Genomic DNA, 26,222 nt, shown 5'->3' on the forward strand with positions numbered 1-26,222 from the left:
GGGCTCTTCCCCGGGAGCACACGTAGAAAGCATCCCTTTTCAGCTGGGTTTTCAGGCCAAGTTCCTGCATCCATCCACTCCCTGGGTGTGGAACTCCTAGCCCTGTTGCGAAATTAACTTAGGCCCAATGCCCCCAGATTCCACCAAGCCAGGGAGGACGAATGCAGGCTGGCAGCGACTCTCTGGTGCTTCCTCACCCCAGCTGCAGACTTCACCCTACCTATCTATTTTTATCCTAAGAATTATGACCCTCTGTGAGTCTGATTTAAAATGAAAATATATCATTCAATTTGAAATGCACTGCAGTGGCTAAGAAATATGTCCATGATCACATACATAAAGCACTGTGATTAATGCACCATCCAGGAAGGCGGGCTCGTCCACCAGCACCTGGCTCCTGGCTCCCCCTTATGTGTGTTAGGCCTGTGGAGTCATCTGTGCCCCTCTTCCTTGTGTCCTGGAGGAATCATGAAGCCAATTCCATTTAACCAGAACAAGTGTGTTGGGGGGATGCTGCTTGAATATGCACTATTTATATTTTAGGGGAAAAAATCATCATAAATCTTCACTTCGTCTCTTCTTCACTTCAGTAAAGCTCAGTGGTACTTTCTGAAAAATTGCCATTCCTCCCCCAACTTCTATCCACCTGCCCCTTATGGACTGAATAGCAGAGGGTTGAGAACTAGATGGAGGCTTGAGAAATTGCTTGGTTCTCCTTCCTGTTCAATCATGATTAAACAGACACATGCTTACTTGCCTTGTTATTTAAAAAGCCCCCCAGGAAAGACAATCATAGAACTTATTTTGGAGGGAATAACTGTTTCTCTCAGCTCTAACCGCCTTTAGCTCTGCCCCCACCTCCCACCCCGAGCCCTGCGCTCATTTCCTTGGACCAGAGTCTGACACGAGGCTCTTGACCATGCTGTGCGTCGCAGTCATGTGGGAATGTTTCAGAAAGCAGAACCCCCTCCCCACCGCAGACTTGTACATCTGCCTTTGTCAGTGTTTCCCAGTGATTTTTAAATGCATCCTGCCTTGCAGCTCTTCCCTGGAGGCAAGTGCTGGTCGCTGGTAAACTGGCCCCATGGTCGTATGTGGGCGGTGCCTGGACTGACTAGATTTTCCGCTGTCCTTACTTCATGTCCCAGCTCCAGCTCAGAGCCAGTGGGGAAGGATTTTATCTCCCTTTCTCCGCAGCAAAGCTTAGGACCTGCAGACCCAGGGCTACCTCTGAATGTGAGCCTGGGAGGCCCAGGACATAAGGAAGGGATAAAGGGGGAAGGCAGATATGGGGTGTCCATGGTGGGTGAGCGCCCTGCCACTTCTGCATGGGAACTTACCCATGAGTATCAGTGCGGAAGTAATGATGACAAATCTGACGTTTGTGAATTACTTTGTGAAGACCACCCCCCACAAACCTCATGTCATTTGTTCATCACGTTGACTTTTTAAGTTGAGATATGATTCAGGTCCTATAAAATTATCGTTTTAAAGTATGCAATTTGGTGATGTTCATTATTTTCAGTGGTGCAGCCATCACTGCTATCTAATTCAGAGTATTTTAATTACCCCCCACAGAAACCCTGTACCCATTAGTAGTCACTACGCCTTTCGCCATCCGTCTGGCCCTGGCAAGCACCAGTCTACTTTCTTTATGTAAATTTGCCTATTCTGGATATTTCATATTAATGGAAGCATGTAATAAGTGGCCTTTGTGTCTGGCTTTTTTCACTTAGGATGATGTTTTCAGGGTTCATCCATGTTGGTAGCAGATATTTATCAGAACTTTATTCCTTTATGTTGCTGAACACTATTTTACTGTAAGGATATACTGCATTTTATTTTATCCACTCATCAGCTGATGGACATTTGGGTTATTCCCACTTCCTAACAAGTATGAACAATGCTTCTATGAATACTCGTGCACATGTTTTTGTGTGCACATGTATTTTTGTTTCTCTTGGCTGTTTACCTAGGAGTGGGGTTGCTGGGTTATATGGTAGCTCTTTACTCTTGAGAAGCTGCCACTGTTTTTCACCACGGCTGCACCATTTTTCATTCTTGGCAGCAATGGATGGGGCTTCCCATTTACATACATTCTTACCAGCACTTGTTGTCTTTTTTTGTAGCCATCCTGGTGGATGTCAGATGCCATCCCATTGTGATTTTGATTTTCAGTTCCCTGATGGTTAATGAAGTTGAGCATCTTTCCATGTGTTTATTGGCCATTCATATATCTTGTTTGGAGAAATGTGTATTCAGATCATTTGCCCATTTTTTAATTGGGTTATTTGTCTTTTTGGTGTTGGTTTGTAGGAGTTCTTTACATAACAAGATAATAGATGCTTATCAGTTACATGACTGGCAAATATTTTCTCCCCTTCTGTGGACTGTCTTTTCACTTTCTTGATGGTGTCCTTAGAAGCGTAAAAGCTTAGTTTAGACGAAGTCCAGTGTATCTGTCTTCCTTTGGTTGATTGTCCAATCCAAGATCACAAAGATTTATACCTATGTTTTCTTCTAAGAGTTTTGTAGTTTTAGTAATCCATTTCAGTTGATTTATGTGTGCAATGTGAAGTGGAGGTCCAGCCTCACTCTTCTGCATACAGATTCCAGTTGTCCCAGCACCATTTGTTGAAAAGATCATGTTGACTCTTTTAAGGTAGACAAGATAAGGGTTTATCACATCCATTTTAGGATGACAAAATAAATCCCATAAGAGTTAAGTGATCAGATTAACCCTCCCAGACAGAAAGGGGTGGAGCCCTCCTACCAGGTGCCTGTAGGTTAAGGACGCCTTCACTTATGAGTCTTCTACAGAGTGCCTTCTCCTCTCTGATTCTGGCCTCTTGTGTCCCTTTGAAAAGTGTGTCCATCCTTGATACAGTTCCAAAGAAAACTTCTGTCTCCAACATCATTTATTTCTCTTCTGGTTTGTTTCTTCAAAAGGGATAAGAGAAGAATATGGTGCTTGGTGGCCATAAGAAAAACCGTTCCCACAGCTCAGTATCCAGAGAGAGTCCATTGGTCCTGGTTAGTGGGCACCACAGCCGGGCCAAACACCTCTGCCCCGCAAACTCACAGTTTGTCCAAACCAGCCAGTCTCCGCATGAGGAAACCCGGCCGGGAGAAGGGAGGCGGAGCGCTGCCGGCCCGGCAGGTCCAGCCCATCTGTTCACACTGGCCCAGTGGGGCCGCTCAGGCAGGCGTGTTCGTGGGTTGTTCCCACAGCTAGACGTTAAATCCAGGACTGGGCTCCAGATGGGAACTCAGTCAAGCAGGATACCACCCTGCTGTGTGTGCTCCACCATCCACAGAAGTGTAACCGCCACCTACGTCTTGAGGCCTGAGGGGCTTGTGACGGGGGAGCATCTTTCCCGACGGGCGGGCTCTGCTGAGCTCTTGCCCTGGTTCGTCTCCTTCGAGCCTTGCCTGCTGCCTCTGCAGCCCCTGTTCTTGCCGAGAGCGATCCCAGGTCCTGGCCTTCCCCGCACAGCGGGGCCTACTCTGCCCGCCTGGCACACCTGCCCCCCAGCAGGCCAGGGGCACATAGCAGGAGGCAGGCCTTTATTCTAGAGGAACCGTCATATCGAAGTCCAGCGAGTCTGAATCCAGGGAGAGCAGAGCTGAGCGAGAATTCTGTCCTTGAGGTCCCCACAACTCTGTATCGCCCGGCCTTAGGGCCACACTTGGGGCCCAGTAATAGACTTAGGATGGGCCCTTCTCCCACCGCTAGTATGAAATGGAACGGAAGCACAGCCAGGCCCAGGGTTGGTTAAAAAGACATCTCCAGGCCAGCGAGCCACAGAGCCACATGTGGGAGAGGATGCCTCCAGGCCGCCTGATGGGGGTGGGAGGGGGGAAGGAAGTAATGGAGTCACACGGCAGAGGCAGGTGGCAGTCATGATGTCGTGGTCAGTGTTCTCAAGGTTTCTTGGCCTAGAACTGTGTTCTGTGATGAAGATTTTTGCGATGAATGGGGTGGAGGGTGATAGCCCAGAGGTGCCCTGTGTCCTGTGTCAGGGAGGAGACTGTCCCACAGGCTGATGAAGCGTCCTGCCCCAGAGCCAGCTGTGCCCTCCTTGAGAAACTCTGGTAGAAAAGTTTAACGCTGGGCTTCCAATCATTTTGCCAGTCAGGAAAAGACTGGTTTTTTAAAAATAAGCGACTGTGTATAAAGATACTGAAGGTGCTGGGAGGTTTAAAAATGTATCAGAAAACATAGCAGCCTGGGGGAAGGAGGCTCACATCTGGCAGAGAAGCTAACACATGTATAAAAAATATCCTTAAAACGAGGCAGAAATCTCTGTGTTCCACATGGGACAGGAGTACGTAAAATGCTGTGAGAGAGAGCTTCCAAGGTGGTGACGAAGCCCAGAGGAAATCCTGGGTGCCTGTGGGGGTAGTGAGTGATCTCTCCCGCCTTTTACATGGTCACAAAAACTTCCATCCAGATCCTCCATCCTTTTGAGGGGGGAGGGTATATAGCTCAAGGGGCAGAGTGCATGCTTAGCATGCAATAGGTCCTGGGCTCAATACTCAGTGCCTCCTCTAAAATAAACAAATAAACCTAATTCCACCCCCCCCAATTTTTAAAAAAAATCTCCTTTTGGAAAAAATCACATACTCTGTTTAGCTTCACTTGGAAAGTTTTCTTACAGATGGGAGAACCTTTCCCATGAGGATTTAACTCACAGAGCACAGAGGTCCACAGAAAAGGGAACCCACATTGGATCTGGGTCCTTCGGTGAAGGATACCTGCACATGCCCAGACCCTACCAAGGTGCCCAGTGAGGGAGGGGCCGCCCAGGCCCTTCTCCGGGGACAGGATGCTTCCTGCAGCCTCCTCCCCTGTAGGTTTCACCTGGGTGCAGGTGTCTGAGGAAGCCTTTGCTTTCTAAGAAAAGGGGCAGGGCTTGGGCAGGGCGGGAGAGTAACTCAGATCTTTAGGAAGTGTTGCAGCTTTCCCAACACTCCACATCCGTGAGCTCACTGACTGCGGAAGCGTTGGGAGGTGCTCGTGAGGTGGGTGATGTCCTTTCCATTTTGCAGACGGGGAGGTGAGGAGGCCAGGCTGTGACTGGCCTAAGATCACACGGCTGGCCAGCGTCAGAGTGGCCTTCTCTGCCTCCCTGCTCCAGGCTTGTTCTCTGCTGGCCTTGATGCCTTTGCGGTCACATCTCCTACTCCCTGGTAACGTCCTCGAGCCTGTAACCTCCCTGGGTTATGGAACTGTCAGCAGTTAAGAGGTTTTCAAATTAGAAGCATTTAAGGTTTTCAGCCCTGTGAAATGCTGCTCTAATGATTTCCCCTAGAGAAATTGCAAGCTCCTAGGGAGAAACAAGGCAGGCGAGCACACAATTAACTGAAATGCAGAATGTGGACAGGAAGTGGCGAGCCACTTTCAAGAGAGAATCCACACCCCACCGGGTGGGCAGGGCAGATTGCATTACAGGGGTGAAACACTGATGGTGGGTGTGGGGAGTCGGGACACTTCTCATTCTTACTGATTTTTGCCCAAATCCATCTTACCAGACGTGGAAGGATCCGCAGACAGAGGGTCTATATTTAAAACTTGTGGGCTGAGGCAGTAAGAGCCTGGAAAAAAGTCAACGGCCTTTGCACGTGTTAAAAATAAAACCCACATCTGATTGGCAGCTTATCCACCTAGCTCTCTGTTCCTGGGCTGCCAGTATTACGTCTGTCAGGGCTCAGGAGTTTTCTTGACATTTCTGATTGAAATAATTGAAGCAGCATTTAGCTGGGCAAATAATCTGAACAGTTTCCATTTTTAAAGCCCATTAGATTAGGCCAGTAATTAGGTTTGGTTCACGGTCCCCAAGGGCACAGGGGCAGGAACCCCTTCCGAGGCCCTAAAACAGAGGCCTCTGGGGCTCCAGGACCCTCTGCACCCCCTCCTGAAAGGAACCACACACATTGTGAGCCTGTCGAGCAGAGTCACGCACACACCCAGGTCTGAGCAGAGTAGATGCTGTCATTCCCCTGAGCCGGTGCGTTTGTGACAGACACAACCCACTGGAAAAGGCAAGAGACTTACGAAGCGTGAAAACAAAGTAGACTAGTGGTTGCCAGGGTCCGGGGGGAGGGGAGAACGGAAGTGACTGACAGTGGGGTTTCTTTGGAGGGTGATGAAAATGTTCTGAAACTCAATATTGGGGATAGTTGCCCAACTTTGCGAAAGTGCTAAAAGCTATTGAATTGTATACTGTAAGAGGGTACATTTTCACAGGGTGTGAGTTCTATCTCAGTAAAGCTGTTACTAAGTTAGCACAAGCGATTTTATGTAGAGAAAAAAGTAAGATGGAGTAAGAGCCACTTTGTTACTCGCACCTTCTCTGAGCCCCATAGCTGTGTTAGGCGTCTTCCACGAAGCCAGCACGGTGTTTACGGAGGCAGATAGGGAGGCAGGGAGGTCCCCTGGTTTTCCTTCTCATCCCAGGGAGCACAGGGGCGTGGCCTGGGACGGAAAGGGGAACCCCAGGACCACATGTGACTGTCGGGGGCGAGGAGAGGAGTTCTAGAGCCCGCTTCCCAGCACATTGGTCCACCACCCACAGTGGTACCTGGTATTCCACGGTTCTTGTTTCTTTGGATAAAATTTCTAAAGGACCCCTTTTAAAAGTAAATGTTCTCCAGGAGAAGAGATGCAGTCCACTTATTCCTCACTGATACTGCAGAATGAGGGAGATGATCTGCATAACTGGACAGTCACTCAGCAAGGCCACAGGTGATGGTAAATAGTAATGGACAGTCTCAAGGCAGCACCTCAGTGGTTTCCAAATGGGCGACGTGGACAGCACGTGTCCCTGAAGATAGTGTGCATTGCATCTCCTGATGCCTCGAAGACATGGAATGATTGGGGACGCATGGGCTGAATCCACCTTCAGAGGGACTTACACGGGAAGTTCAGAGTCTCCTTAGGGTGACATTGTACCGCAACAGAATGTGAGATTCCTTGAGGGGGTTGTGAGCGACCCCTGAAAACAGAGATGAGAGGCCAGAAGGGTCAGAGTATGAGTGTCTTTGTGAAAGGAGGCAGCTTTCCCAAGAAGGGGGCAGAGCCAGCCTAGAAGATCTTTGCTCATTGAAAAGACTGCATCTGTTTAAAGAGGTCTCCTCAGAGACCAAGGGATAAACTGAAATCTCTCTTAATGATTTCCTTCCAGAACAAAGTGGAACAGCACTTACTTACAAGGCAGTGAGTTTACAAGTGCTCTTTATTTTCTGGGCACTGCTGGACCTTTCCTTTACAGTGGGCCTTCATGACCCTCATGATCAGGGGTGGGCGGGCTTATAAGCAAAATCTACTTTGGGGAGAAAGTACTTCTGAACTATACAACATGTGTGAACAGCGGTATCTCCAGGATATGGCCTCTTTTTATTTGCCCACGTATACTTTTCTGCATTTAAAAAAAAAAGTTTTCAGTGAGCTGTTTCAGTTTTCTAAGAAAATCCACATTTAAAAACCCAGCTGCGTTGCGGGTAAGGTCCCTTACTTGAGCAGCAGTGGACAGAGCTCCACACTTTGGGGCAGAAACCCCCTGTGAGCCATTCTGCCACTGATCAGTCCTCCCAGGGGAGCCTCCAAAACTTTTCTTTTTTCCTTAGGTCTTCCAGCCACAATTCTGAAATAAAACTACACACTGCAGTTCTCAGAGGGCATTGAGGGAGCACAGACATGCCCCGGAACGTATTTTGCTGCTCTGAGAAAGGGCTTTGTGCTAGAAATACTGACCCCAGGGGGCACTGTCTGAGATCACCCGTGGCCCTGGGGTGGCTGAGAGGCTGGGCATGTCCCCTGACGCACGCGTCTTCCCTCCAGGTGGGCCTACCATGACTTCTTCAACCGGTATCGGGTGCTCATCAAGAAGAGAGAGCTTGCTGGCGCAGACAAGAAGGCCGCCTGCAGGTCTGTGCTGGAGAGCCTCGTCAAGGTGAGCTGGGTCTGTCCACGGCTGCCAGGCTGCAGGGATGCTCAACCGCCATGCCCTGAGGATTGGGGAGGTGGGGGCGGTTAACTGCCTTTCTGGTCTTCCTCTTACTGACACTGTTACTGAGATGTTAATCCATTTTCCCACACCAGCGACTGTAAAGGAAAAGCCCCTGCACTGTTTTAGAGAACTAGCCTTTCCCACATCTCAGCTCACATAGAAAATGGAATTGTTTGTGCAGCCCACCGGGGGCGTGGCGAGGCCACTCCTGGCTACGAGCCACTGGCCGGGATCTCTGGCTTCTCCAAAGCCTCAGGCTATAGCGCTCAGCCCACCTGCCAGCACCCAGTACACCACCTAGGGCTCCTGATCTGGAGCCCAGGCACAGCCTTGGAGGGGAGGATATCTGCCCTTCCTGTATCTTCCTCTCTAGGCCCGCCCCCAGATGCTAGTTGTAAATGAGACAGTGGATTTCATTTTAATTGAAACAGTCTGAACTCACAGCTGACGTCTGAGACTGGGGAACTATGAACGCAGAGTTCTTGGTGGGGGGGAGTTTGTTGAGGGGCAGATCCTTACATATTTCTTAGTTTCAGAGTATTTAGGGATTACGGTGGAGTATGATACCTGATGATCTCAATAAAGGATTCAATTATATCAAAAATCTTTCCTTTAAGCAAGTAAGAGAATTACATCAAAGATTTGTAATTTTCAAGTACTGTTTTGCTAGGAAAATCTATTCATCTGGAGTGTAGCTCACTGCCAGATGATCAGCTTTTCAGGTCATGTGTTACTTTGTGAAAGTGATACAGTCACCCTCTGAGCGTTGTCTCAGCTGCTCAAGTCTGTTGCTGTAGACAGTGCAGGGAGCTGTGCTAAGTATTCAGTCGGGAGTAAGAGGGTGACGGTCTCCTTAACTGTGAAGGTTGCGATTGGTTATTTGGACTCTGGTTAATTGCAGTTTTCGCTGTGGTGCGTCTTTCGGTCTCTGCGTTTCAACAGCTCCCTTTTCACGGGTGAGAAAATCTCTGTGCACAGTCAGCCGATTCCGGTCGACGTGGAGCGTCCGGAGGCTTTCTCCTTATTGGTACCGGAGCTGGCTCTTACTGTGGTCAAGGCTCGCACGTAGCCCGCCCTGCCATGGGGCTGTCTTCTCCTTTGTCCAGGCCCTAGTTCTACTCTTCCTTTCCTCTCCCTTCCCTGGATTTCCCCAGGCTCTCAGCAGAACCCCTGCTTCCCAGACAGAGGGTACTCTGGAGGGGCCCAGGTTAGACTGGCTGACTCCGCCTCCCCCACTCCACTCCCCACCCGCTAACAGGACAGGGTGCCGCTGCCCCGGGGGCTCTCCTGGGTGCACTCAGGCCACAGGGCCTTGCCTGGCTCAGCTGCCTCCCCTCTCCCTGGCGAGGCGCCCACCTGCTTATCAGCGCCCGGCTTACCTGCTGGCTCTGCCCCCTGCTTTCCTCAATCCAGCACTCAGCTCCAGTACTTTGTGTCGCTCTCTGAGCCCGTAGCGTGCTGTCCTGTGCTCCAGGTGTGTCTCCTCTCGTGCAGAGGACAGTCCCCTCGTTACAAGCACTAGGGCTGACGCATAGAAGTAACTCACCAAATCCTTGTGGAATGAGTGAATGAGTAAGTGAATTGCCTTAAAAAAGTCTATGGATACGAGCTGTTTCTTCTGCCTGAAATGCTTTTTCCCTTTTTCACCTGTCTGGCTGGCTGGGTTCTGCTTTCCTTCTAGACTGAGCTCTAAAATGCTTTCTGTCTGGTCTGTGAAGCCTGTTCCTGGCCTCCCTGCTGGAGTTAGTCATTGGCCAACAGTGTTCAGCTTCTGTCTTCCATTATTGCCTTCCTCCCTTTGTATGGTAATTGAGGATTTATCATCCCACCAGACTGTAAACAAGGAAATGACAAGAATCCTAGTGTCACTGTGTTCCTAGCACAGTTACTGGTCGACACAGGAGCTCTGAGTTGGCACAGGTAGCTACGTAGGTGACAGATGAACTTGTCCTGATGAAACCTGCCACCAGTGGCTCACTTAATGACTATGAAGCACTTGGTAGGAGTCAGACACTCTTCTAATTGCTTCTTTACACACTTCATCTCATCCTTGCATCGCCAATGAGAGAAATACGAACATGATCCCCATTTTACAGATGAGGAAACTGAGGCACAGAAAGCTGATACAAGTTGCCCAAGGTGCAGAGGTAGACTGACTCAGAAACCCCCACAGTCTAAACCACACTGCCCACTTATCCAGTCTGATTAATGAATGTCATTGTGCACGGTTATCCGTCCGAGAGATGGAATCGGGATCAGTGCCTCAAGACTTCCCTGGAGAGCTTGTATTTCCTCCTTTTTGACTTTTGCCCTTGGTGGTGGTGGTGGAGAGGGGGCAATCTAGTCACCAGTGCTCCTAGTGCTCATGCTAAATGACCTGGAACTTGAAGCAGCTGAGACTTGGCAAAGCCACACGTTAGCTTAGGCAGGCACACGCCAGCTCCTGCCCTGCCTAAGGAAGTGCTAAGTACGGCTTGCAACAGAGTGATGAAGAGAGAAGCAGTGACGAGGGTGGCATGTAGGCCAGGCAATAGGCACCTCACGGCCACGTTCATTGGGAGGCAGCCAGGGGGCTGTGTCAGGTTATGCATGAGTGATAGTCTCCAACAGCAAGGATCGGAGGAATGCCTTCCTCCTTAGCCTGAGTTTGTCTTTTTCTTTAACTTCACAAACGCATGTTGAGTTCTTCCTTGTACTCTAACCTGGAGTGGTCCGTGCGAGGATTATAAAAGAGCGTCACCAGGGAGCCCTGCCCTCTGGACGACCAGTTACCTAGTGTGATGAGATAGACATCACGGGAGGGAATCATACGGAGCCTGGTCGTCACGCAAACCTGAACTTTATCCTGACAGTGAGGGGGCTATTAACAAGCATCCACTGGGAACCGTGTAGGTAGAAGTGCGGAAAGGAGACGGTATTACAGGAGGGCATGGTGTAGGAAGAGACCTCTGGCCTGGGAGTCCTGGGGTCTTCGGTTCTACTCCTTGATCTTTTCAGGGAGACCCTGAACAAGTCACCTCACCATTCTAGGCATCTGAAATAAAAGGAGTGGCTTGGGATGGCTTGTGTTGACTGAAATAAATGCACAGCCTGGAAGTTGAGAGCTACGTTTTGTTCGGCGGACATTTCTGAGGACTTGAACCGCTCAGACCCCTGGATGACAGCCTCTCAGGTCGCTCTGAGGGACTGCTCTGAAGAGGTAGGGAAGGAGCCAGGATATATAGGAGCTTTACAACAAAGACCAGGTAGTCGGAACATTAAAGATTACTGTTAAAGAAAGCCAGACATCTCAAGTTAAAGAATGTTTTTTCTGTGTATGGAAAGGAGCAAATGTTTGGGCTCATTGAAATCATTTCTTGACAAGCAGCTAGCGAGCTAGGGCCAGGGTCCTGTCCTTTCACACTCTGAGTCCCCTCAAGCTGCAGAGGCTGGGCTGCCTGCCTGTCTTCACTGAGGGGTGGTGGCAGCAGCTGACGACTTGATGGCCTCAGCATTCTTTGTTTACTGATGTGGCTTGCATTATTTTTCATTCACACTTGCTAAGCTTCCTTTCTACTCCCTCGGTCTCTGATTATTGGAGCGAGGTTCTCAAAGGAGGACCTCTCATTGGTATATGAAAAGGAGAGTCAGTTCTCAGGGTTACAGAAAGCAGGCGTTGCGCAGGGGAAGTGCTCAAGACACGTGGGGTAAGGTTGCAGCCATCAGGCGGGTGGTGACAGTTGTAGCAGGTGGGGCCTTCAGAGAAACACTTATTTGTAAAAAAAAAAAAAAAAATAGTGGCTTTGCAGACCAGATTGCCTTTTTCCTGGTATTTTTTTTCCAGAACAGGAAGTGGAACCTGTGTACTATGGTTCCCGGGATGCAGCAGGCCCCTCCAGGCCCTGGCTCTGCTGACGCCCTAGCAGCCAGGCTTGTCCCCGACTGTGAGGGCTGAGCCACCGCCTTTTGCTTCCCAACCCCTTTCCTTCCCCAGCAGGATAGTGGTGAGGGCAAGGCCTCGGCTGCCTCGAAGCTCCTCTCCCAAGTCTGGCCCCTGTGCCTTCCCGCGTGAGCTGGGGGCCCTGAGCAGACGCAGAGATGAGAACCAGGCAGCCTGGCCGGGGAGGGGGCAGTCAGCGGCAGTCTAGCCAGACGCCGTGTCCCGGCTCAGCCACGGCTCGGGCAGCCTGTCTTCCCTGTAGACAGAACTAGGTTCCCGTTAGCCATGTGGGGCTCAGCCGTGAAGAGTGGTGACTCAGCGTTATCTCGGAGCCACTTGTCAGCGTGAAACATGTTCTTGTGTTTTCTTCAGACCTTGGCGCATTATCTCCTCCTTGTTATGGTCTTCATGCCAAGTGGGCAGTTAGATGAAGTTTATTTACAGAGAGCGCTCGGTTCCTGTGGGCTCCCTAAGGCGTGTTCTGTCCCAGGCTTGTCCACACGCACGCTGCTGGTCATCTTCCCTCACCCACCAGGGCGAGCGCAGGGAAGGGCAACTGATTTTTACCTAAATATATTCAGGGAAGGGTATAGCTCAGTGGTAGAGTGTGTGCTTAGCATGCATGAGATCCTGGGGTTCAATCCCCAGTACCTCCACTTAAAAAATTAATAAATAAATTTAATTACCTGCCCCCTCACCAAAAAAAAAAAAATTAACCTAAATAGATGTAATAAAAGACAGCAATGACATGTCTCAAAAAATCTCACAACTTAGAGACCAAATAAATGTGTTTGGGGGTTATTTGCAACATATGCATAATTTCCCGTGCCTGCCTCCTTTCACCTCATTCAGGTCTCTGCTCAAATATCACCTCCCTGGAAATGCCTTCCTCGGTTAGCCTATTTAAACACTGGCATCCCATCCTCCAGCCAGCCCCCCGTTTACTGTCTTCATAATCCTCACCGCTCCCTGAAAACGTCCTGTGTCCCTGTTGGCTTGTCCGTCTCCCTCACCGTGATGTCAGCTGCTTGAGGGCAGGCCTCCTTCTCCCTGCTGCATTCCAGTGTCTGACCACTAGCAGGGGCGGACTCGGCGTCTGGCACATACTCACTCTCAGTGTTTGTTGAAGGAGCAGGGGCATGTGAGCTCTGGCAAGGGAGTTGCGCGCCGGAGGAACTGGGGCGGTGGGGCACTTTCCCTTGCTGCTCACGGATGATGAACCGGTTCTCCTCCCTGCCTCGGAAAGGATCCTGACAAGTTCCAGTTTGGCCGCACCAAGATCTTCTTCCGGGCGGGCCAGGTGGCCTACCTCGAGAAGCTTCGGGCTGACAAGTTCCGGGCGGCCACCATCATGATCCAGAAAACTGTCCGAGGCTGGCTGCAGAAGGTGAAGTACCGCAGGCTGAGGGCGGCTACCTTAACCCTGCAGAGGTACTGCCGAGGACTCCTGGCCCGCAGGTGAGCCGAGCTGGGGCGCATCTAAGGTGGCAGATTGGTGGTAAGGGCGGGGGGCAGGGTCAGGACCGGCTCTGAGCTGGCTGGCCTCTCTCAGCCCCTGTAGTTAGAGTGGTTCCTGCTGCGTCCTGTCTGTGTCCAGCTTTCTCCCAGCTGCTGGGCCCATTTCTCTCACGCGCTTCTCACTTGGGCCGGTGAGTCTAGTTCTCAGGTCTCTTGACTTGCCTGGTCTGTGCCATCCCACCAGTGCTAGCCTCGGGCTGGCTGCTTTTGCCACAAAACCACCATTTTCCCTTTGCGTAAACTCCTAAGTAGAACAGTCTTCCTCCAGGAAAAGAAACAAATTCAGCCTTTCTGTCACAGTTAATGTATCCTCGGCTTCATGATTTACACCACTAGTTTCAGAATTCCTTGGGAGTTGGGTAATTAGGGCTGGAAAAGCCTGGGGAGCTTCCTTCTATGAGTTGTTGCACTCAGCCAGCACGGAGACGGTGAGACTTGTCTGACCGCAAGCAGCTACCTACAGGCTCCCAGCCCAGCACCACGCAGAGGACGCTGCTTTACCTGCCCCCTCCTAAGTGATGTCGTTGGGTTGATGGAGCACTGAGGCGGTATGAGTGTCTACAGTGAGATGTATGCGGAGGACACCGGCCCCCGTTAAACCCACCACCGGGCCTTTACACAGGTCATCAGATTTGGGACCCAGCTCTGGTTCAAAGTCAGTGACTTCTGGGAGGTGGGGTGGGTATAGCTCAGTGGTCAGGCGCATGCTTAGCACGCTGGGTTAGATCCTGGGTTCAATCCTCAGTACCTCCATTAAAAAAAAAATCACTGACCTCTGCAAATACAAATGTCCCTGGAGAAGTGACAGTAATTATCAGGAAGCCTTGCACTGGGAAGCCACAGTTTCACAGGTGGCTGCTCAGGCATCTCTGCTTGAATGTAAAAAAACAAGCCCAGAGCAGGCACCCTTTGTACCACAAAGTTAGAAGATTGCTCCTGCTCCCCCTCATGTCCTTGCCATTGGCTGTTTATCCGAGCATAACCAGAGATGATGAACGCCATTAATTACCTGGGAGCAGCTGAGAGATGGTCTCTGGAACAAAAGCTATAGAAATGAGAGGGTTGTCAGTAGTAGCAACACTAATTATCACTGAGCAGCTTTCTGCACGGGGGCTCACTCCTGCGCAGTGGATGCTAAGGGTATAAAACCAAGCTGGCCTGCGTTCTCCCCGCAGGGAGTTTGAATTCTAGTGGGTGTGCAGGGCCCGCATGTGGACAGAGTTCAGGGAGAGCTGGGCTGGGAATCAGGCTCGTGTCAGCAAGCAGAGCCGGGCTGAGTGGGTCACCTCCAACCTGGAGCTGCACCAGGTGATTTTTCAGATCCCTTCTAGCTTTTACTATTCTGAGTCTCTAATGGAGCACTTGCTATGAGCCTGGCTCCAGACAAAGCCCTTGAGGAGGGTAAAAAGTGTGGGACTGACTTTATGTCTGTCCTGGAGGGTGAGATGAGGAATGTGGAAATGAAAGAGGAAAGTAGGTGTCCACGTGCACTGCGTCCTGGGCGGAAAGGGCTGGGAGATGAGGAAACAAGGAGGGCTCGCTGCAGGCCTAAGGAGGTTTTATTCATTCAGCAAATACTCAACCAAGCACTACTATTCTGGGCCCGGTACTAGATTAGGGGGTTTCAGTAGAGGGTACAAGGATGCCTGAGATGCGGCCCCTGCTATCTCCAAGCCCAGTGAGGTCCAGGGACAGACAGAAGAGTGCACATGTGATGTCGTTGAGGACCGCCCAGGTCGCAGGAGGGGCTTGCAGGTGGAGAGTGCACAGATGAGGACCACAGAGTTGATCAGACTTAGACCGAGTTTCAAACATGTGGGAAGACTTGGTGGACAGCGAGGAAGCCAGTTTTGCTGTTCTGAGCTGACTTTCAAGTCCCCAAGGCCTTGCTAGGGTCGGAAAGGGTGCTGAAAGTTGGCTTGGCCTGGGGGTGTCCAGGCAGGGCCAAGGTGGGAGGGCTTGAGTTCATTAGCAGCCTAGAGGCCTCTCCCAGCCTGGCCCCCGCGTCTCTCCCTCCACAGGCTGGCCACGCACATGCGGAGGACCCGGGCGGCCGTGGTGCTCCAGAAGCAGTGCCGCATGCGGAGGGCCCGCCGGGCCTACCAGAGGGTCCGCAGGGCTGCCATCGTCATCCAGGCCTTCGCTCGGGGCCTGTTTGTGCGGAGAATCTACCACCAGGTGTGTAGCCCCCCTGGGGACTCAGGCTGCAAGCTCAGATCTAAAGCAGCAGCAGGTGGATTGGCACCAGCATAAATGTTGGGCACTTCTCAGTTTTTTTAAGTAACTTCGCAGCCCTGCTTTCCCTGCATCTCGACAGGAATCTCATGAGGTGAAGCATTTTAGGGCTCTCCGGAGAGACAGAGCCAACAGGAGATACGTGTGTGTGTGCACATGCGTGTGTGTGCACATGCGTGTGTGTTCACACAGAGGTTTACCATGAGGAATGGGCTCATGCAGTTATGGGGGCTGAGCAGCCCCCGTCTCCCATCTGCCAGCTGGAGACCCAGGAAAGCCAGGGGTGTCATTCAGCCCGAGTGTGAAGGCCTGAGAACCAGCAAGTCAATGGTACAAATCCCAGTCCAAGGGTAGGAAAAGATGAGATGAAATGTCCCAGCTCAGCTGTGAGGCAGGAAAAAGGCGAATTCTCCTTCCTCCACCTCTTGTTCTATTCAGGCCCCTAGGGGATCGGACGATGCCCACTACACAGGGGAGGGCAGCCCACTTTACTGAGTCTGCCAGTTCCACTACTCATCTCTCTGGAGACATCCTCACAGACACACCCAGGGGCAGTCTTTAACCTGGGCCCCCAGGGCCAGTCAAGTTGAGACATAAGATTAACCATCTCAGACAGGAAAGATGCATATCGCTGTGCCCCTTTAACAGCTGTGAAATGCTCGGAGAAGCTGAGTCACCTGCCCAAGGGCACGCAGTCAGCTGGAGCAGGGCCTCCTGACCCACCTTGGGCTCAGGCAGACTTGAGAGCAGGGGTGACACGAAGCGTCATCAGGTCTGGCCCTTCATGTAACATTAGCATCCTGAAGCCCAGGGAGGTGAAGTCCGGAGAGCGACCCCAGCCTCCCCCATGCTGGGCCACTGTCCAGTGATGCTGAATGACCCAGTTAGGTAGCCCCAAGTCAGGACATACTTGTTCCACCAACTCATTTAACATCCACACACAGCTGAAGGTCGATGCTAAGACAAAAGATGGATTGGGAGGAAGTATTTGAAATGGTCTTTTGTTTTCCTAAAACGAGTTATCTATCTACCTTCTCATCTGTGATAGAGAAGGTATGATTTTCTAAGTAATAAAACTATAAAGCATTAAATGATAGTGAAAAAGCAAACATGGTTAGGATGGAGATGGAACACACCCTAATACAATAAGTGAAGAAACACAGGCCAGTGGGAAAAGGTTCTGTGAATATTCCTGGGAGACTGGTGACGTGTGTGATGTCACCATGGACGTGGCAGGTAGCATTTGCAGGGCACTAGGTTTAAACCCAGCTCATCTCAGAGCTGTGATGCTGGGCATGTAAGTCTCTCAGCATGTTTATTCATTCATTCACTCCACAAACGTTTATTTTGCAGGGCATTAGGGCAAGAACATTGCTGATGCTTTAAGTTTCTGAGTGGCTTTTAACCGGATAGGAAAAAAGGAAAACAGTGAATTACAAGCCAAGTTGTAATTGTAAGCCATTAACCCAATGTGGACTTCCCCTAGGCAATCTCACTTCCTCTCTCCAGCTCACTGTCACCATGAAGGGATCCACATCTGTTGATTGGGGGACTGTCAGCTGGATAATCATTAGGCCCCTCCAACTTTGAGATTTTTAGACTGTGGTTTCCTAATGAATAAAAAGCCAACAAAATAAACTAGAAATGACAATTTGACAGCTGATGCCCTGCAGGGGCACAGGCTGCAGACCTAGTTACAACTTGTTCATAAAGTCACCAAGGCCTTCAGTCTTAGGGTGGCTGTATGTCGCTGACCTTGGCTCTCACCTCCCCAGGGCAGTATGAGCCCCTCTTGCTCCCATCCTGCCGTGCAAACCCATCAGGTGTGTGCTTGTCCCCCATCAGGTCCTCAGGGAGCACAAGGCTACCATCATCCAGAAGCATGTGCGGGGCTGGATGGCTCGCAGGCGCTTCCAGCGGCTGCGGGGCGCAGCCATTGTCATGCAGTGCGCCTTCCGGAGGCTCAAGGCCAAGCGGGAGCTGAAGGCCCTCAAGATCGAGGCCCGCTCCGCAGAGCACCTGAAACGCCTCAACGTGGGCATGGAGAACAAGGTGGTCCAACTGCAGCGGAAGATCGACGACCAGGTCAGTGCTCCACCCAGGGAGGCTTCCCCAGGGAGCTCTCATATGATCCCTGCGTGACTTTGTGAGGCCATTTTACAGATAAGGAAACTGTGGGTCAGGGGCATCCAGTACCTGGCCAAGATCACAGAATTAGAAGGTGCTGGAACCAGCACTCCAATCCAGGTCTGTCTGAGCCCACAGCCATAGTGGGGCGATTTTTTTAACTCCAAATGTCACTAAAGTCGGTCCTTTCCTGGGTTATGGCTAAGACGGGTTCCCAGAGTTGAAAACTGGCTCACTGTTATCTTGCTCAGGGAGGGCTTTAATGACCACAGGACCAGGCTTCCGCAGTGCCCCAGAGGGTTTCACGGGCCTCCAGAGGAAGGACAGAAGAGGATGGAGAGAAGGAGGGGAGAGAACCTGCCGAGGGCACACAATGTGGGGTGTGGAGGGGGAGAATTAGAGTTGGGGCCACCAGGCACGGCCTTGGAGGTCACTGCTTTTATTGTACCCATTCTGTTCGAGGCACTTCGTAAGCTTCTTAAGGATCCCAACAGGGCAAGAAAATAAATGAGCCATTTTACACCTAAACCAGCTGCCCTAAACAGAACCCCAAATGTAGTAAGATGTTCCTGCTTCTCTGTTCTTGCAAAAGACTAGGCTTCCCGAGAAGAAACTGTCAGTCACCCTGGGTGTTTGTGTTCTCTGTGTGAGTTCTGCAGGTGTCTTGTTTGGCTTGGCTCCTTAGTGGGAAGCAGGACAGAAAGCTCAGTGCAGGGTGGAGGACACTCGGTACCTGGCCCTGGTCAGCCTGCAGTGGTAGGTCAAGTCAGGGAGGGAGACATATCTGCTCAGACCATCAGGGAGTGGAAAGAGAAAGGTCTGGTCTCTGGGATCAGCCATTTGAAAAACGAAAGCACAAGGAGGGCCAAGGGTTCTATGATGATCATGACGACGATGATGATGGTGGCTATTGATGACTGGCCAGGAAAGACATTTGCATAGTCAAATTGCGCCCATTAACCTTCTGAGCAAAGTCTAGTCAGAGGGACGAGCTGGCTTTGTACCCTGCCAGGAGCCTCATGTACTGCCCAGCTGCCTCGGCCCTGCATTCCAGCTGTAGGGCCCTGCATTGACATTGCTGATTTCTGAAGTTGACTCAAGAAATTAAAAATAAATCCGGTATTTTACACTCCACATGCTGAAACATCAAAGAGAAGCAAATTTAAAAGGCCTATTTTTAAAAAGAGCTGTTTGCCTTAAGCTTCCTGCTTGGCAAACATCTGTGAGCAGTGGCAGGTGTTTCCCGCCCTGGACAGGGTGCCCTTTGTGTGGAGGGTGATGAGAGGAGGCGGGTTAGATCTTAGATCTTGTTTTCTTGGGCCCCTCCCCATGTTGCCCAACTGTGTACCTGGTACTATTCTCCTGTGTCAACTCATTTAATCCTCACCACAACCCTATGAGATACTAACGTGGTTCCCATTTTAAACTGAGGCCCCGAGAAGTTAAATAGCCTGCCTAGGGTCACACAGCTAGTCTGAAAGCATGGCTAGGATTGAAACTTGGCACTTTGGTTCCAGAGAATGTTCGGCCACCTCCAAGCAAATTTTAGGATATCTGCACCTTGGAAGGTTCTTCAGACATGTGAGAATTCCCCAGTCCAAGGACGACGCTGAGCTTTGTTTGGGTCCATTCTCACAGACGGCATCGTCCTTGGACTGGCTGGCATTTTACAGTGGGATGCGTGACTCTGTGTCAAAGAACATGCTTGGCGCTCTGTCACGAGAGGGGTCATCAGCGAATCTGTGGCACCAGGACTTTAGAGATTCTTGTTCTGCCGCAATCTCATAGCAGGCGGGGCTGACCTTTTTGTGAAGGGGTTTCTGTTCTTTGTGTAATGCCTGGAGACAACTCAGGCAGCAGCTCCCCTGACACACAAGGTTCTCCTTCGCCAGGAGGAGAGGGTACACGTGTGTCAGGAACAACTTAGGTGAAGGCATCCCAAAGCATTCGTCAGAGCGGCGTGGGGCAGTGGACAGAGTCCCAGCAGGACCTCCGTGAGTTCTGTCTCACTTACACTTGCAACCAGTGGTGACACCTTGGGATTACAACCAAATCTCTAACTGGGCCTTGAGTTCCTCGGAGGGAATTATCCTAAGATCTCTAAAGTAACTTCTAGCTCAAAAATTCACTGATACCATGATGTGGCTAATATAGTGGTTCCCAACTCCAGGCTGCACTGTAGAATCTCCAGGAGAATTTTTTTTTTTTGAAGTATCCCCACTGCCAAAAGTCAGCAAAGGAGGAAAATGAAAAATAAAACCAGGGTAAGATTGGCACTCAAAATTCATGTTCAGGTTTTGTGCACCCAACGAGAGGCAAAACTGGCACCAAGTTCCCAAGCAAACAGAAAGAAGGAAATAAGGTCGCTTGAGAGCTGTTGAAAGAAATGAAATTGTTCAGGAGGGTTGGAGCTGTCCCTGGTGCTGAGACAGTTTTCCTGTGGGTTTCGTAATCTGTGGTGTAATAAACCACATCCTTCACAGTAAAAACGGACAGTTCCTGGGACCATTTCTTGCAGAGCCCCTGGTGTAGACCTGTGGTGTGACATTTTTCAGCCAAAATGATGTCATCTAAGAACTCGGTTCTCTACCAGCCTGGCTTTATTCAAGCACAATGTGTAGAGTGAGAAAGCCAGTTGAGCCTACAGTTTTTTTATGAGGGTCAGGTTCCTTAGACCTTTGTGAATATAAGGCTATATTTAAATCTATTTTATCAGAAAAAAATATGATACATGCATATGGATTCAGTCAGTAGCCTTTTAAATCAAATTGATTCAGTATACTTTGTATTTACTCAATAAACATTAGTTAATAATTTATGGTTCACAAGAGCATCTATATATATTTGTAAAATTGTGTTACAAGTCACAGCTTTCTGGCCTTCTGTGCCTCCATTTCCTCATCTGTGAAATGGGGATATTAATCAGCCTTACTACATAGGATTTTTGTGAGAAGAGAATGAGATGATAGACATGAATCAGGCAGGACAGTGCCTGCCCCACAGTAGGCACGCGGTAAGTGCTAGTGCTAGGTGTGGAATGTGGTATTTTTCATGGTGCTGCTGTCTGACAGTGACTTTCCCTCTCCCCCAGGAGTCTGTAGAACTCTTGGTACAGTTCTGCCATTTGTGCACTGCGGAAGGGTAGCTGGCTATGGGGACAAGTGGGGCTGAAATCCAGCCCACACTCTGTCCACCTGACCTTGAGCCCTGGTGCAGCACTGCCCTGAGGAAGGGGTGTCATCTGTCTCAAGCCGTGCACCCTGGGGCTGTGTCCACTTAGAGGGGCAGCTCTGTGACGCTCGTCCCTCTGGAGGTGGTGCCTTTTCTGGTTTACACAAAGGTGCTGGAGAGGCTGGCAGAGGACTTGGGGTTACTGACTGGGGAACAGGTGGATATCATATCCTTCAGGTGGGGGAACATCTTAAAATAAAAAAGATCTTGCCTAAGCAAACCTTTGAGACCAAAAAGAAAAAAAAAAAAGCTATTGAAAAAGTAGCAAATAGCCGAGAGTCTCAAGTTACCTTCCCAGTTGGGTTCCTTGTTGGCAGTTGAGGACAGACCTGTGCCCTTGAGCAGTAGACGCCGAGTAAGTGTCCTCTAGGGGTGGCTGAGGAGCCCGAGGAGAACAGGGGTCCGTATGCAAAAAACATTCCCCTGGAGTCAGGGAAAGGTCCTCTCTGGTTTGGGACAGAGCTGGCCAGGTCTCAGGTCCCCTGACAGAGGCAGCTCCAGGGAGCTTGGCCTGCCTCGCAGGAAGGGTTTCTGGGATCTATGCAGGAGCAAGTGCCCCTCGCCACTCCCTGTGCTGGACTTGGCTGCACCGCCATGGGCGCCTGATGCGGCCATCATAGCATGAGGATGAGACAGGAAACTGCTGGGCCCTTCTGGGGTCTTTCTGTCTAAAGTCCCACCTCCAGAACACAAAATGTGCAGCCACGGTGAGTCCCCAGTGATTATTTTTGGGTGAGAAGGAGCTGCCCCAGTGCTGCTGTCAGGAATAGCCCCCAACACACACACCCCAGGCGGTCAGCTCTGAGCTGGGAGCATCTCTCCCAGGGGTCCCTGGAGAATGGAACGATGAAGAGGGCTGCCCTTTATGGAGCATTAATGGTGTGCCAGCCCCGGTGAAGCTCTCCATCTTTCTGAACCTTGATAAAACCCCATGAGGGAGGAGTGACTGTTATCCCTCCTTCAGATGTGAGGACTGGGGCACGGGGAGGTGGGATGACCTCATGATAGGCTCTCAGCTGATCAGGATAGAGTTCGGGACTGAACATAGGTCTGACTGGCTCCAGCCACTTAACTCCCCGAGATCCATGAGCCTCACCTCAGCCTGGGTGTCAGTGAAAGCAAAGAGCTGGCCTCCTAGACACATCTTTGCGTGAGAGTCCTGGGGTGGTATCTCGACCCATAATAGGGTGCCACCATCTGCCGATCTGTACAACCAAGTTCTCCCTGAGAATCTTTCAAGGTCATGGGATGTGCCTGTGTCCCCTCCACCATCGCATGGTGTGCCTCCCCCCACACCCCACACCTGCTCCATCTAGAGGTCTCCACAGTCCAGTCCGTCTCCCCACTCTCCTGTGATCTGACTCAGGCTGCACCACCTGGAGGTAACAGTTGGGCTGAACCTCACTTCACACCCAGAGCAGAGCAAAGTCAAGGTGGCTAGTCCAGCTCGCTTTTCCTCCCTGAATCCCACACGCCTTGTGCAGAGAACCTTCAGCCTCCGGGGAGACCCAAACCTGGGTGGGAGGTACAGATGACATTGGGTTTTTTTAAACAGTTGCTGCCTAATTGGGTCTCTTGTTTGTGATTACTTAGAGCAGGGCTGACCACCAGACCAGACATAAGGGTGTATCAGGCTGTAACTGGGAGGTTTCCAGAGACCGTGGGAGGATCTCCTTGTGCTGTATCAGTGCAGGAGATGTACTGCTTGGACACCAACAGCGGGTCTCAGCTGTGAGGTCCCACGGCCTTCAGGGTGTTGTGCTGGGTCCAGCGGCTGCTGTTCTGCTCCTCACTGCTTTCCACGAAGCTTCATTTCTGATGTGAACAAGTCATGGATGGGTTCCTGATGCCCCAGTTTATTGGTGTTTTAGCCAATAGCTCTATTCTCCTTGGAGTGAAGAAGAATCAGTGACTGTTCACTGCTTGCTTGGTTATTTGGAGAGCCCTGCTTCTTCCTCTCCGCTTTGCCTGCTGACCGCTTTCAGCTGACACGCTCAGCTGCAGCATCACTTGCTTGGCCCCTGTTTACACCAGCACTTGACACTGGCCCTGGGTCCTCGGGGCTTCCTCTGTACGAGCTCATCTACAGTTTGCCCCCCCCCTTCCCCCTCTGTACCTGCACCAGGCACCTGGGGGAATGCTTCCCACTCGCCTGTTACTTGAGTGGCACGTGACTGGGTACCTAGCAGGGACAAGTTCTGCCAGGGCATCAGTTTCTGGAGTCAGAGTCTTACAGGGTAAGCTGACAGGTGGTGAGAGGGATCAGGGGGCCCTGTGGAGGGCCTCCTTGGAAGGCGGGGATGCTGAAGGGGTCCTTTGTCTCAGAGCCAGAGATTAGGTTGCAGCTCTTTGTGCCACTGAGTAGTAGGGCAGGAGGGCCCAGCATGAAAGAGCAGGGAAGACTGCAAAGCAAAGGCTGCAGATCCAAGAAGCCATGTTGTTCTCAAAACTTCTAAATTAGGCATGAGGTCAGCCCAGTTGGACATGGAGGGTCAGCTGCTGTCAGACAGCCTCCAGCTGTGTCACTGCTCCCAAACACTCCTAGAACATCAGTATTGGGTTTTTTTTCTTTTCCTGTATTTCTCCTAGGTTCACAATGGAGTTTTGTTAGGGAGATGCCAAGAAAGTACTCAGGCATGCAGTGACTGTGAGATTTAATCCCACCTTGGAAGGGCCTTTTTTAATTGCTTTCCCATTTTCCACCTGCCCCAATAACCTTGCTCTCCAACTCTGTCTCCCCTCTCCCTGTTTGCTGATGCTCTCACAGAACAAAGATTTCAAGACACTGTCAGAGCAGCTGTTGGCTGTCACCACCACACATGCCATGGAGGTGGAGAAGCTCAAGAAGGAGCTGGCCTACTACCAGCAGAGCCAGGGTGAGGACAGCACTCCGCAGCTGCAGGAGGAGGTGGAGAGCCTGCGGGCTGAGCTGCAGAGGGCCCACTCGGAGCGCAAGGTCCTGGAGGATGCCCACACCCGTGAGAAGGATGAGCTGAGAAAGGTGTGTTGGGGCCAGTGGGGCAGCTGAGTGGTGGGCTGGCCTGCAGGGCACCCCTCTGAGGCAGTTTCTTCTTCCAGCCATAAAACTGCCTAGACTTCACTGGGGCTTGTGCCCGAGACTGACCATCCCTCTGCATTTAGATGGGAAGTGCCCCTGCTTTGGGGGAACACACAAAAGCAAGTGTCCATTCACCTGACCAGTGTTGACTGAGTTCCTACCATTAGCTGGACACAGTGGCATCCCCTGAAAGGGTTACACACGTGTGCCTTTTGGGCAGGTTCCTTAGCCACTGAGTCAGCTCTGTGCCCTGAGTCCTTGTTGGCAGGGAAGATGGTCCCGAGGTAGTGGCCATTCTTCTTGATGTTGCCCACAGGGATTAGGGGCAATCTCCAGGCATCCCCGCCCACAAGCATCGTGCCTGACCCGCCCACTCTGGTCAGTGTGCTCCGTAGTTTTACTCTTCACCCCATAAAATAGAACTTTCTGGAATTGGACCCTACTCCCCCACCTCAAATGTCAGGATATGAAGATTCCTGTCTCCACTCCCAAGAGAGCTGTTCAAACCCGGAAAGTCCCACTGCAGAGCCTTCCGTGGACTCAGGACACTGCTTCTCTCCCCCCGTCTAGACAGCGACCCACGGGCCACAGGCCAGATGCCACGCTGCCTGCTTGTTCAGAGCTTGTCCATCGCTGGAGAGTCACAAAGGGTTGAGAATCTTAAGCGGGGAAGGACTCAGTGTTCCTAATGTTGAAGTAATACTTTTCAGTGTTTAAAAATTGGAGCAAGCTGAATGCTGCCACAGAAGGGGTCCTGAGGGAGACACTGGAGTAGGAACTCTCACTGGCTTAGTTCCCTCATCTGTTTAAAAAAAGAAAAAAAGAAGTCCCCTTAGATCATCTTTAAAGCCCCTCTGGACTTGCACCTGATCAGCTCCATGAGATGGTATTGGGTGGCTTCTAGACAGGAAGAGGACCCCCCTCAGCCCTGCTCTGTAGTGCCTCCCTCTGCCGGTGCCCCATTACCTTCTTGTGGGCTGAGCCTCAGGCACAACCTGGAAACAGGTGGGACGTGAGAGCCTGCAGAGCCAGCTCCTGCTGGGCGTGCCTCCGTCATCTCCTGTCTCGGGCAGAATTTCCGCACCATCAGCCACGGCTTTCCCCAGATCCTGGGGCTTTCCTGAGTCAGAGGTGGGATCCCAGGAGGATCAGAAGACAAAGAAATTGAGACATAGGCAGGCAGCCTGGCACAGAAAAGGCCACCCCTGCAGCATGTTGCACAGATAAACCCTCCAGTTCACCCATCACGAGTCCTGGAGTGGACTTCATTTTTTGGGATAAAGCACGTGCTTTAGGAGACTCCTGTTAAAATGCAGCTACAAGCTTGTAACTTATAGAGCATGGAATCCCTGTCTTGTGGTTTATGGGCCCTTGAGAACAGGTAGACTGTAATGCTTCTATGTAAATAAAAGACGGGAGGCATAAAGAAGCCAAGATTAGAACTGAAAACTCTTGAGATTGGTGACCCTGGGAGAAAAAGAAAAGCAGGCTCCCTGCACTTGGGCGCCAGTCACCGTGAGATACCGGGAAGTCTGTTAACCCAGCAGATCACAAAATCGGAGTCTCCCATCTGCATCCCCACAGACAGCACTGGACTCCTCGACTCCCCAGGCTCCTTCCTGCTTCCTCTTCGGTGCTGTGGTTTGGGGACTCAAGAGTGCTTTTAAAATATCCAGATCTCCATCCAAGGGATCCTGAGGGTTTATAATATCCCAGTCTTCCTCTGCAGAGCCAAATGAAGCAGCAGGCTCCCTCCTCTCCTTGGAAAAAATGTTTTTACTATTTCCCCCTCTTCTTTGGGGAAAAAAAATTGTCACTATTGAAGTGTTGACCCGGGTCTTAAATACAATGAGAACCTAGGCCTGACAAGGAAAAAAACAAAACCCAGGGACACTACAAGAAGGGGGCTATAGTAGGTGCAGAGGCAGAGCAGGAAAAGCGCCTTCCCCGCAACGTAAAAAACTGGAGCAAGATGACTCAGTAAGTACCCTGTCCACCTTCTTCCAGGAAGAGAAAAGGTGGAGGCAAATGTTCCTCTCTCTAAGGTCTTTCAAATGTTGGTGGCTGTGGGGGTAGGCAGGTAGGGAGCTGGCTTCTTTTTCCCCTCTTGCTCTTCTCTGCC

At 51.0% G+C, this 26,222-nt stretch overlaps 1 protein-coding gene across 2 annotated transcripts in view; it reads left to right on the top strand.

Annotated features, from left to right (window-relative positions):
* Positions 1–26,222, top strand: part of MYO5B (myosin VB) — a 289,752-nt gene that overhangs the window by 222,868 nt on the left and 40,662 nt on the right. For both annotated transcript variants that reach the window (XM_072952259.1, XM_072952258.1), the window contains exons 18-22: positions 7,844–7,955; positions 13,178–13,389; positions 15,471–15,627; positions 17,530–17,769; positions 23,810–24,043. In XM_072952259.1, coding sequence (XP_072808360.1) covers positions 7,844–7,955; positions 13,178–13,389; positions 15,471–15,627; positions 17,530–17,769; positions 23,810–24,043 — 955 coding nt within the window. The remainder of the gene's footprint in view (positions 1–7,843; positions 7,956–13,177; positions 13,390–15,470; positions 15,628–17,529; positions 17,770–23,809; positions 24,044–26,222) is intronic.

This window comes from Vicugna pacos, chromosome 30 (assembly GCF_048564905.1).
Source record: "Vicugna pacos chromosome 30, VicPac4, whole genome shotgun sequence".
NCBI lineage: Eukaryota > Metazoa > Chordata > Mammalia > Artiodactyla > Camelidae > Vicugna > Vicugna pacos.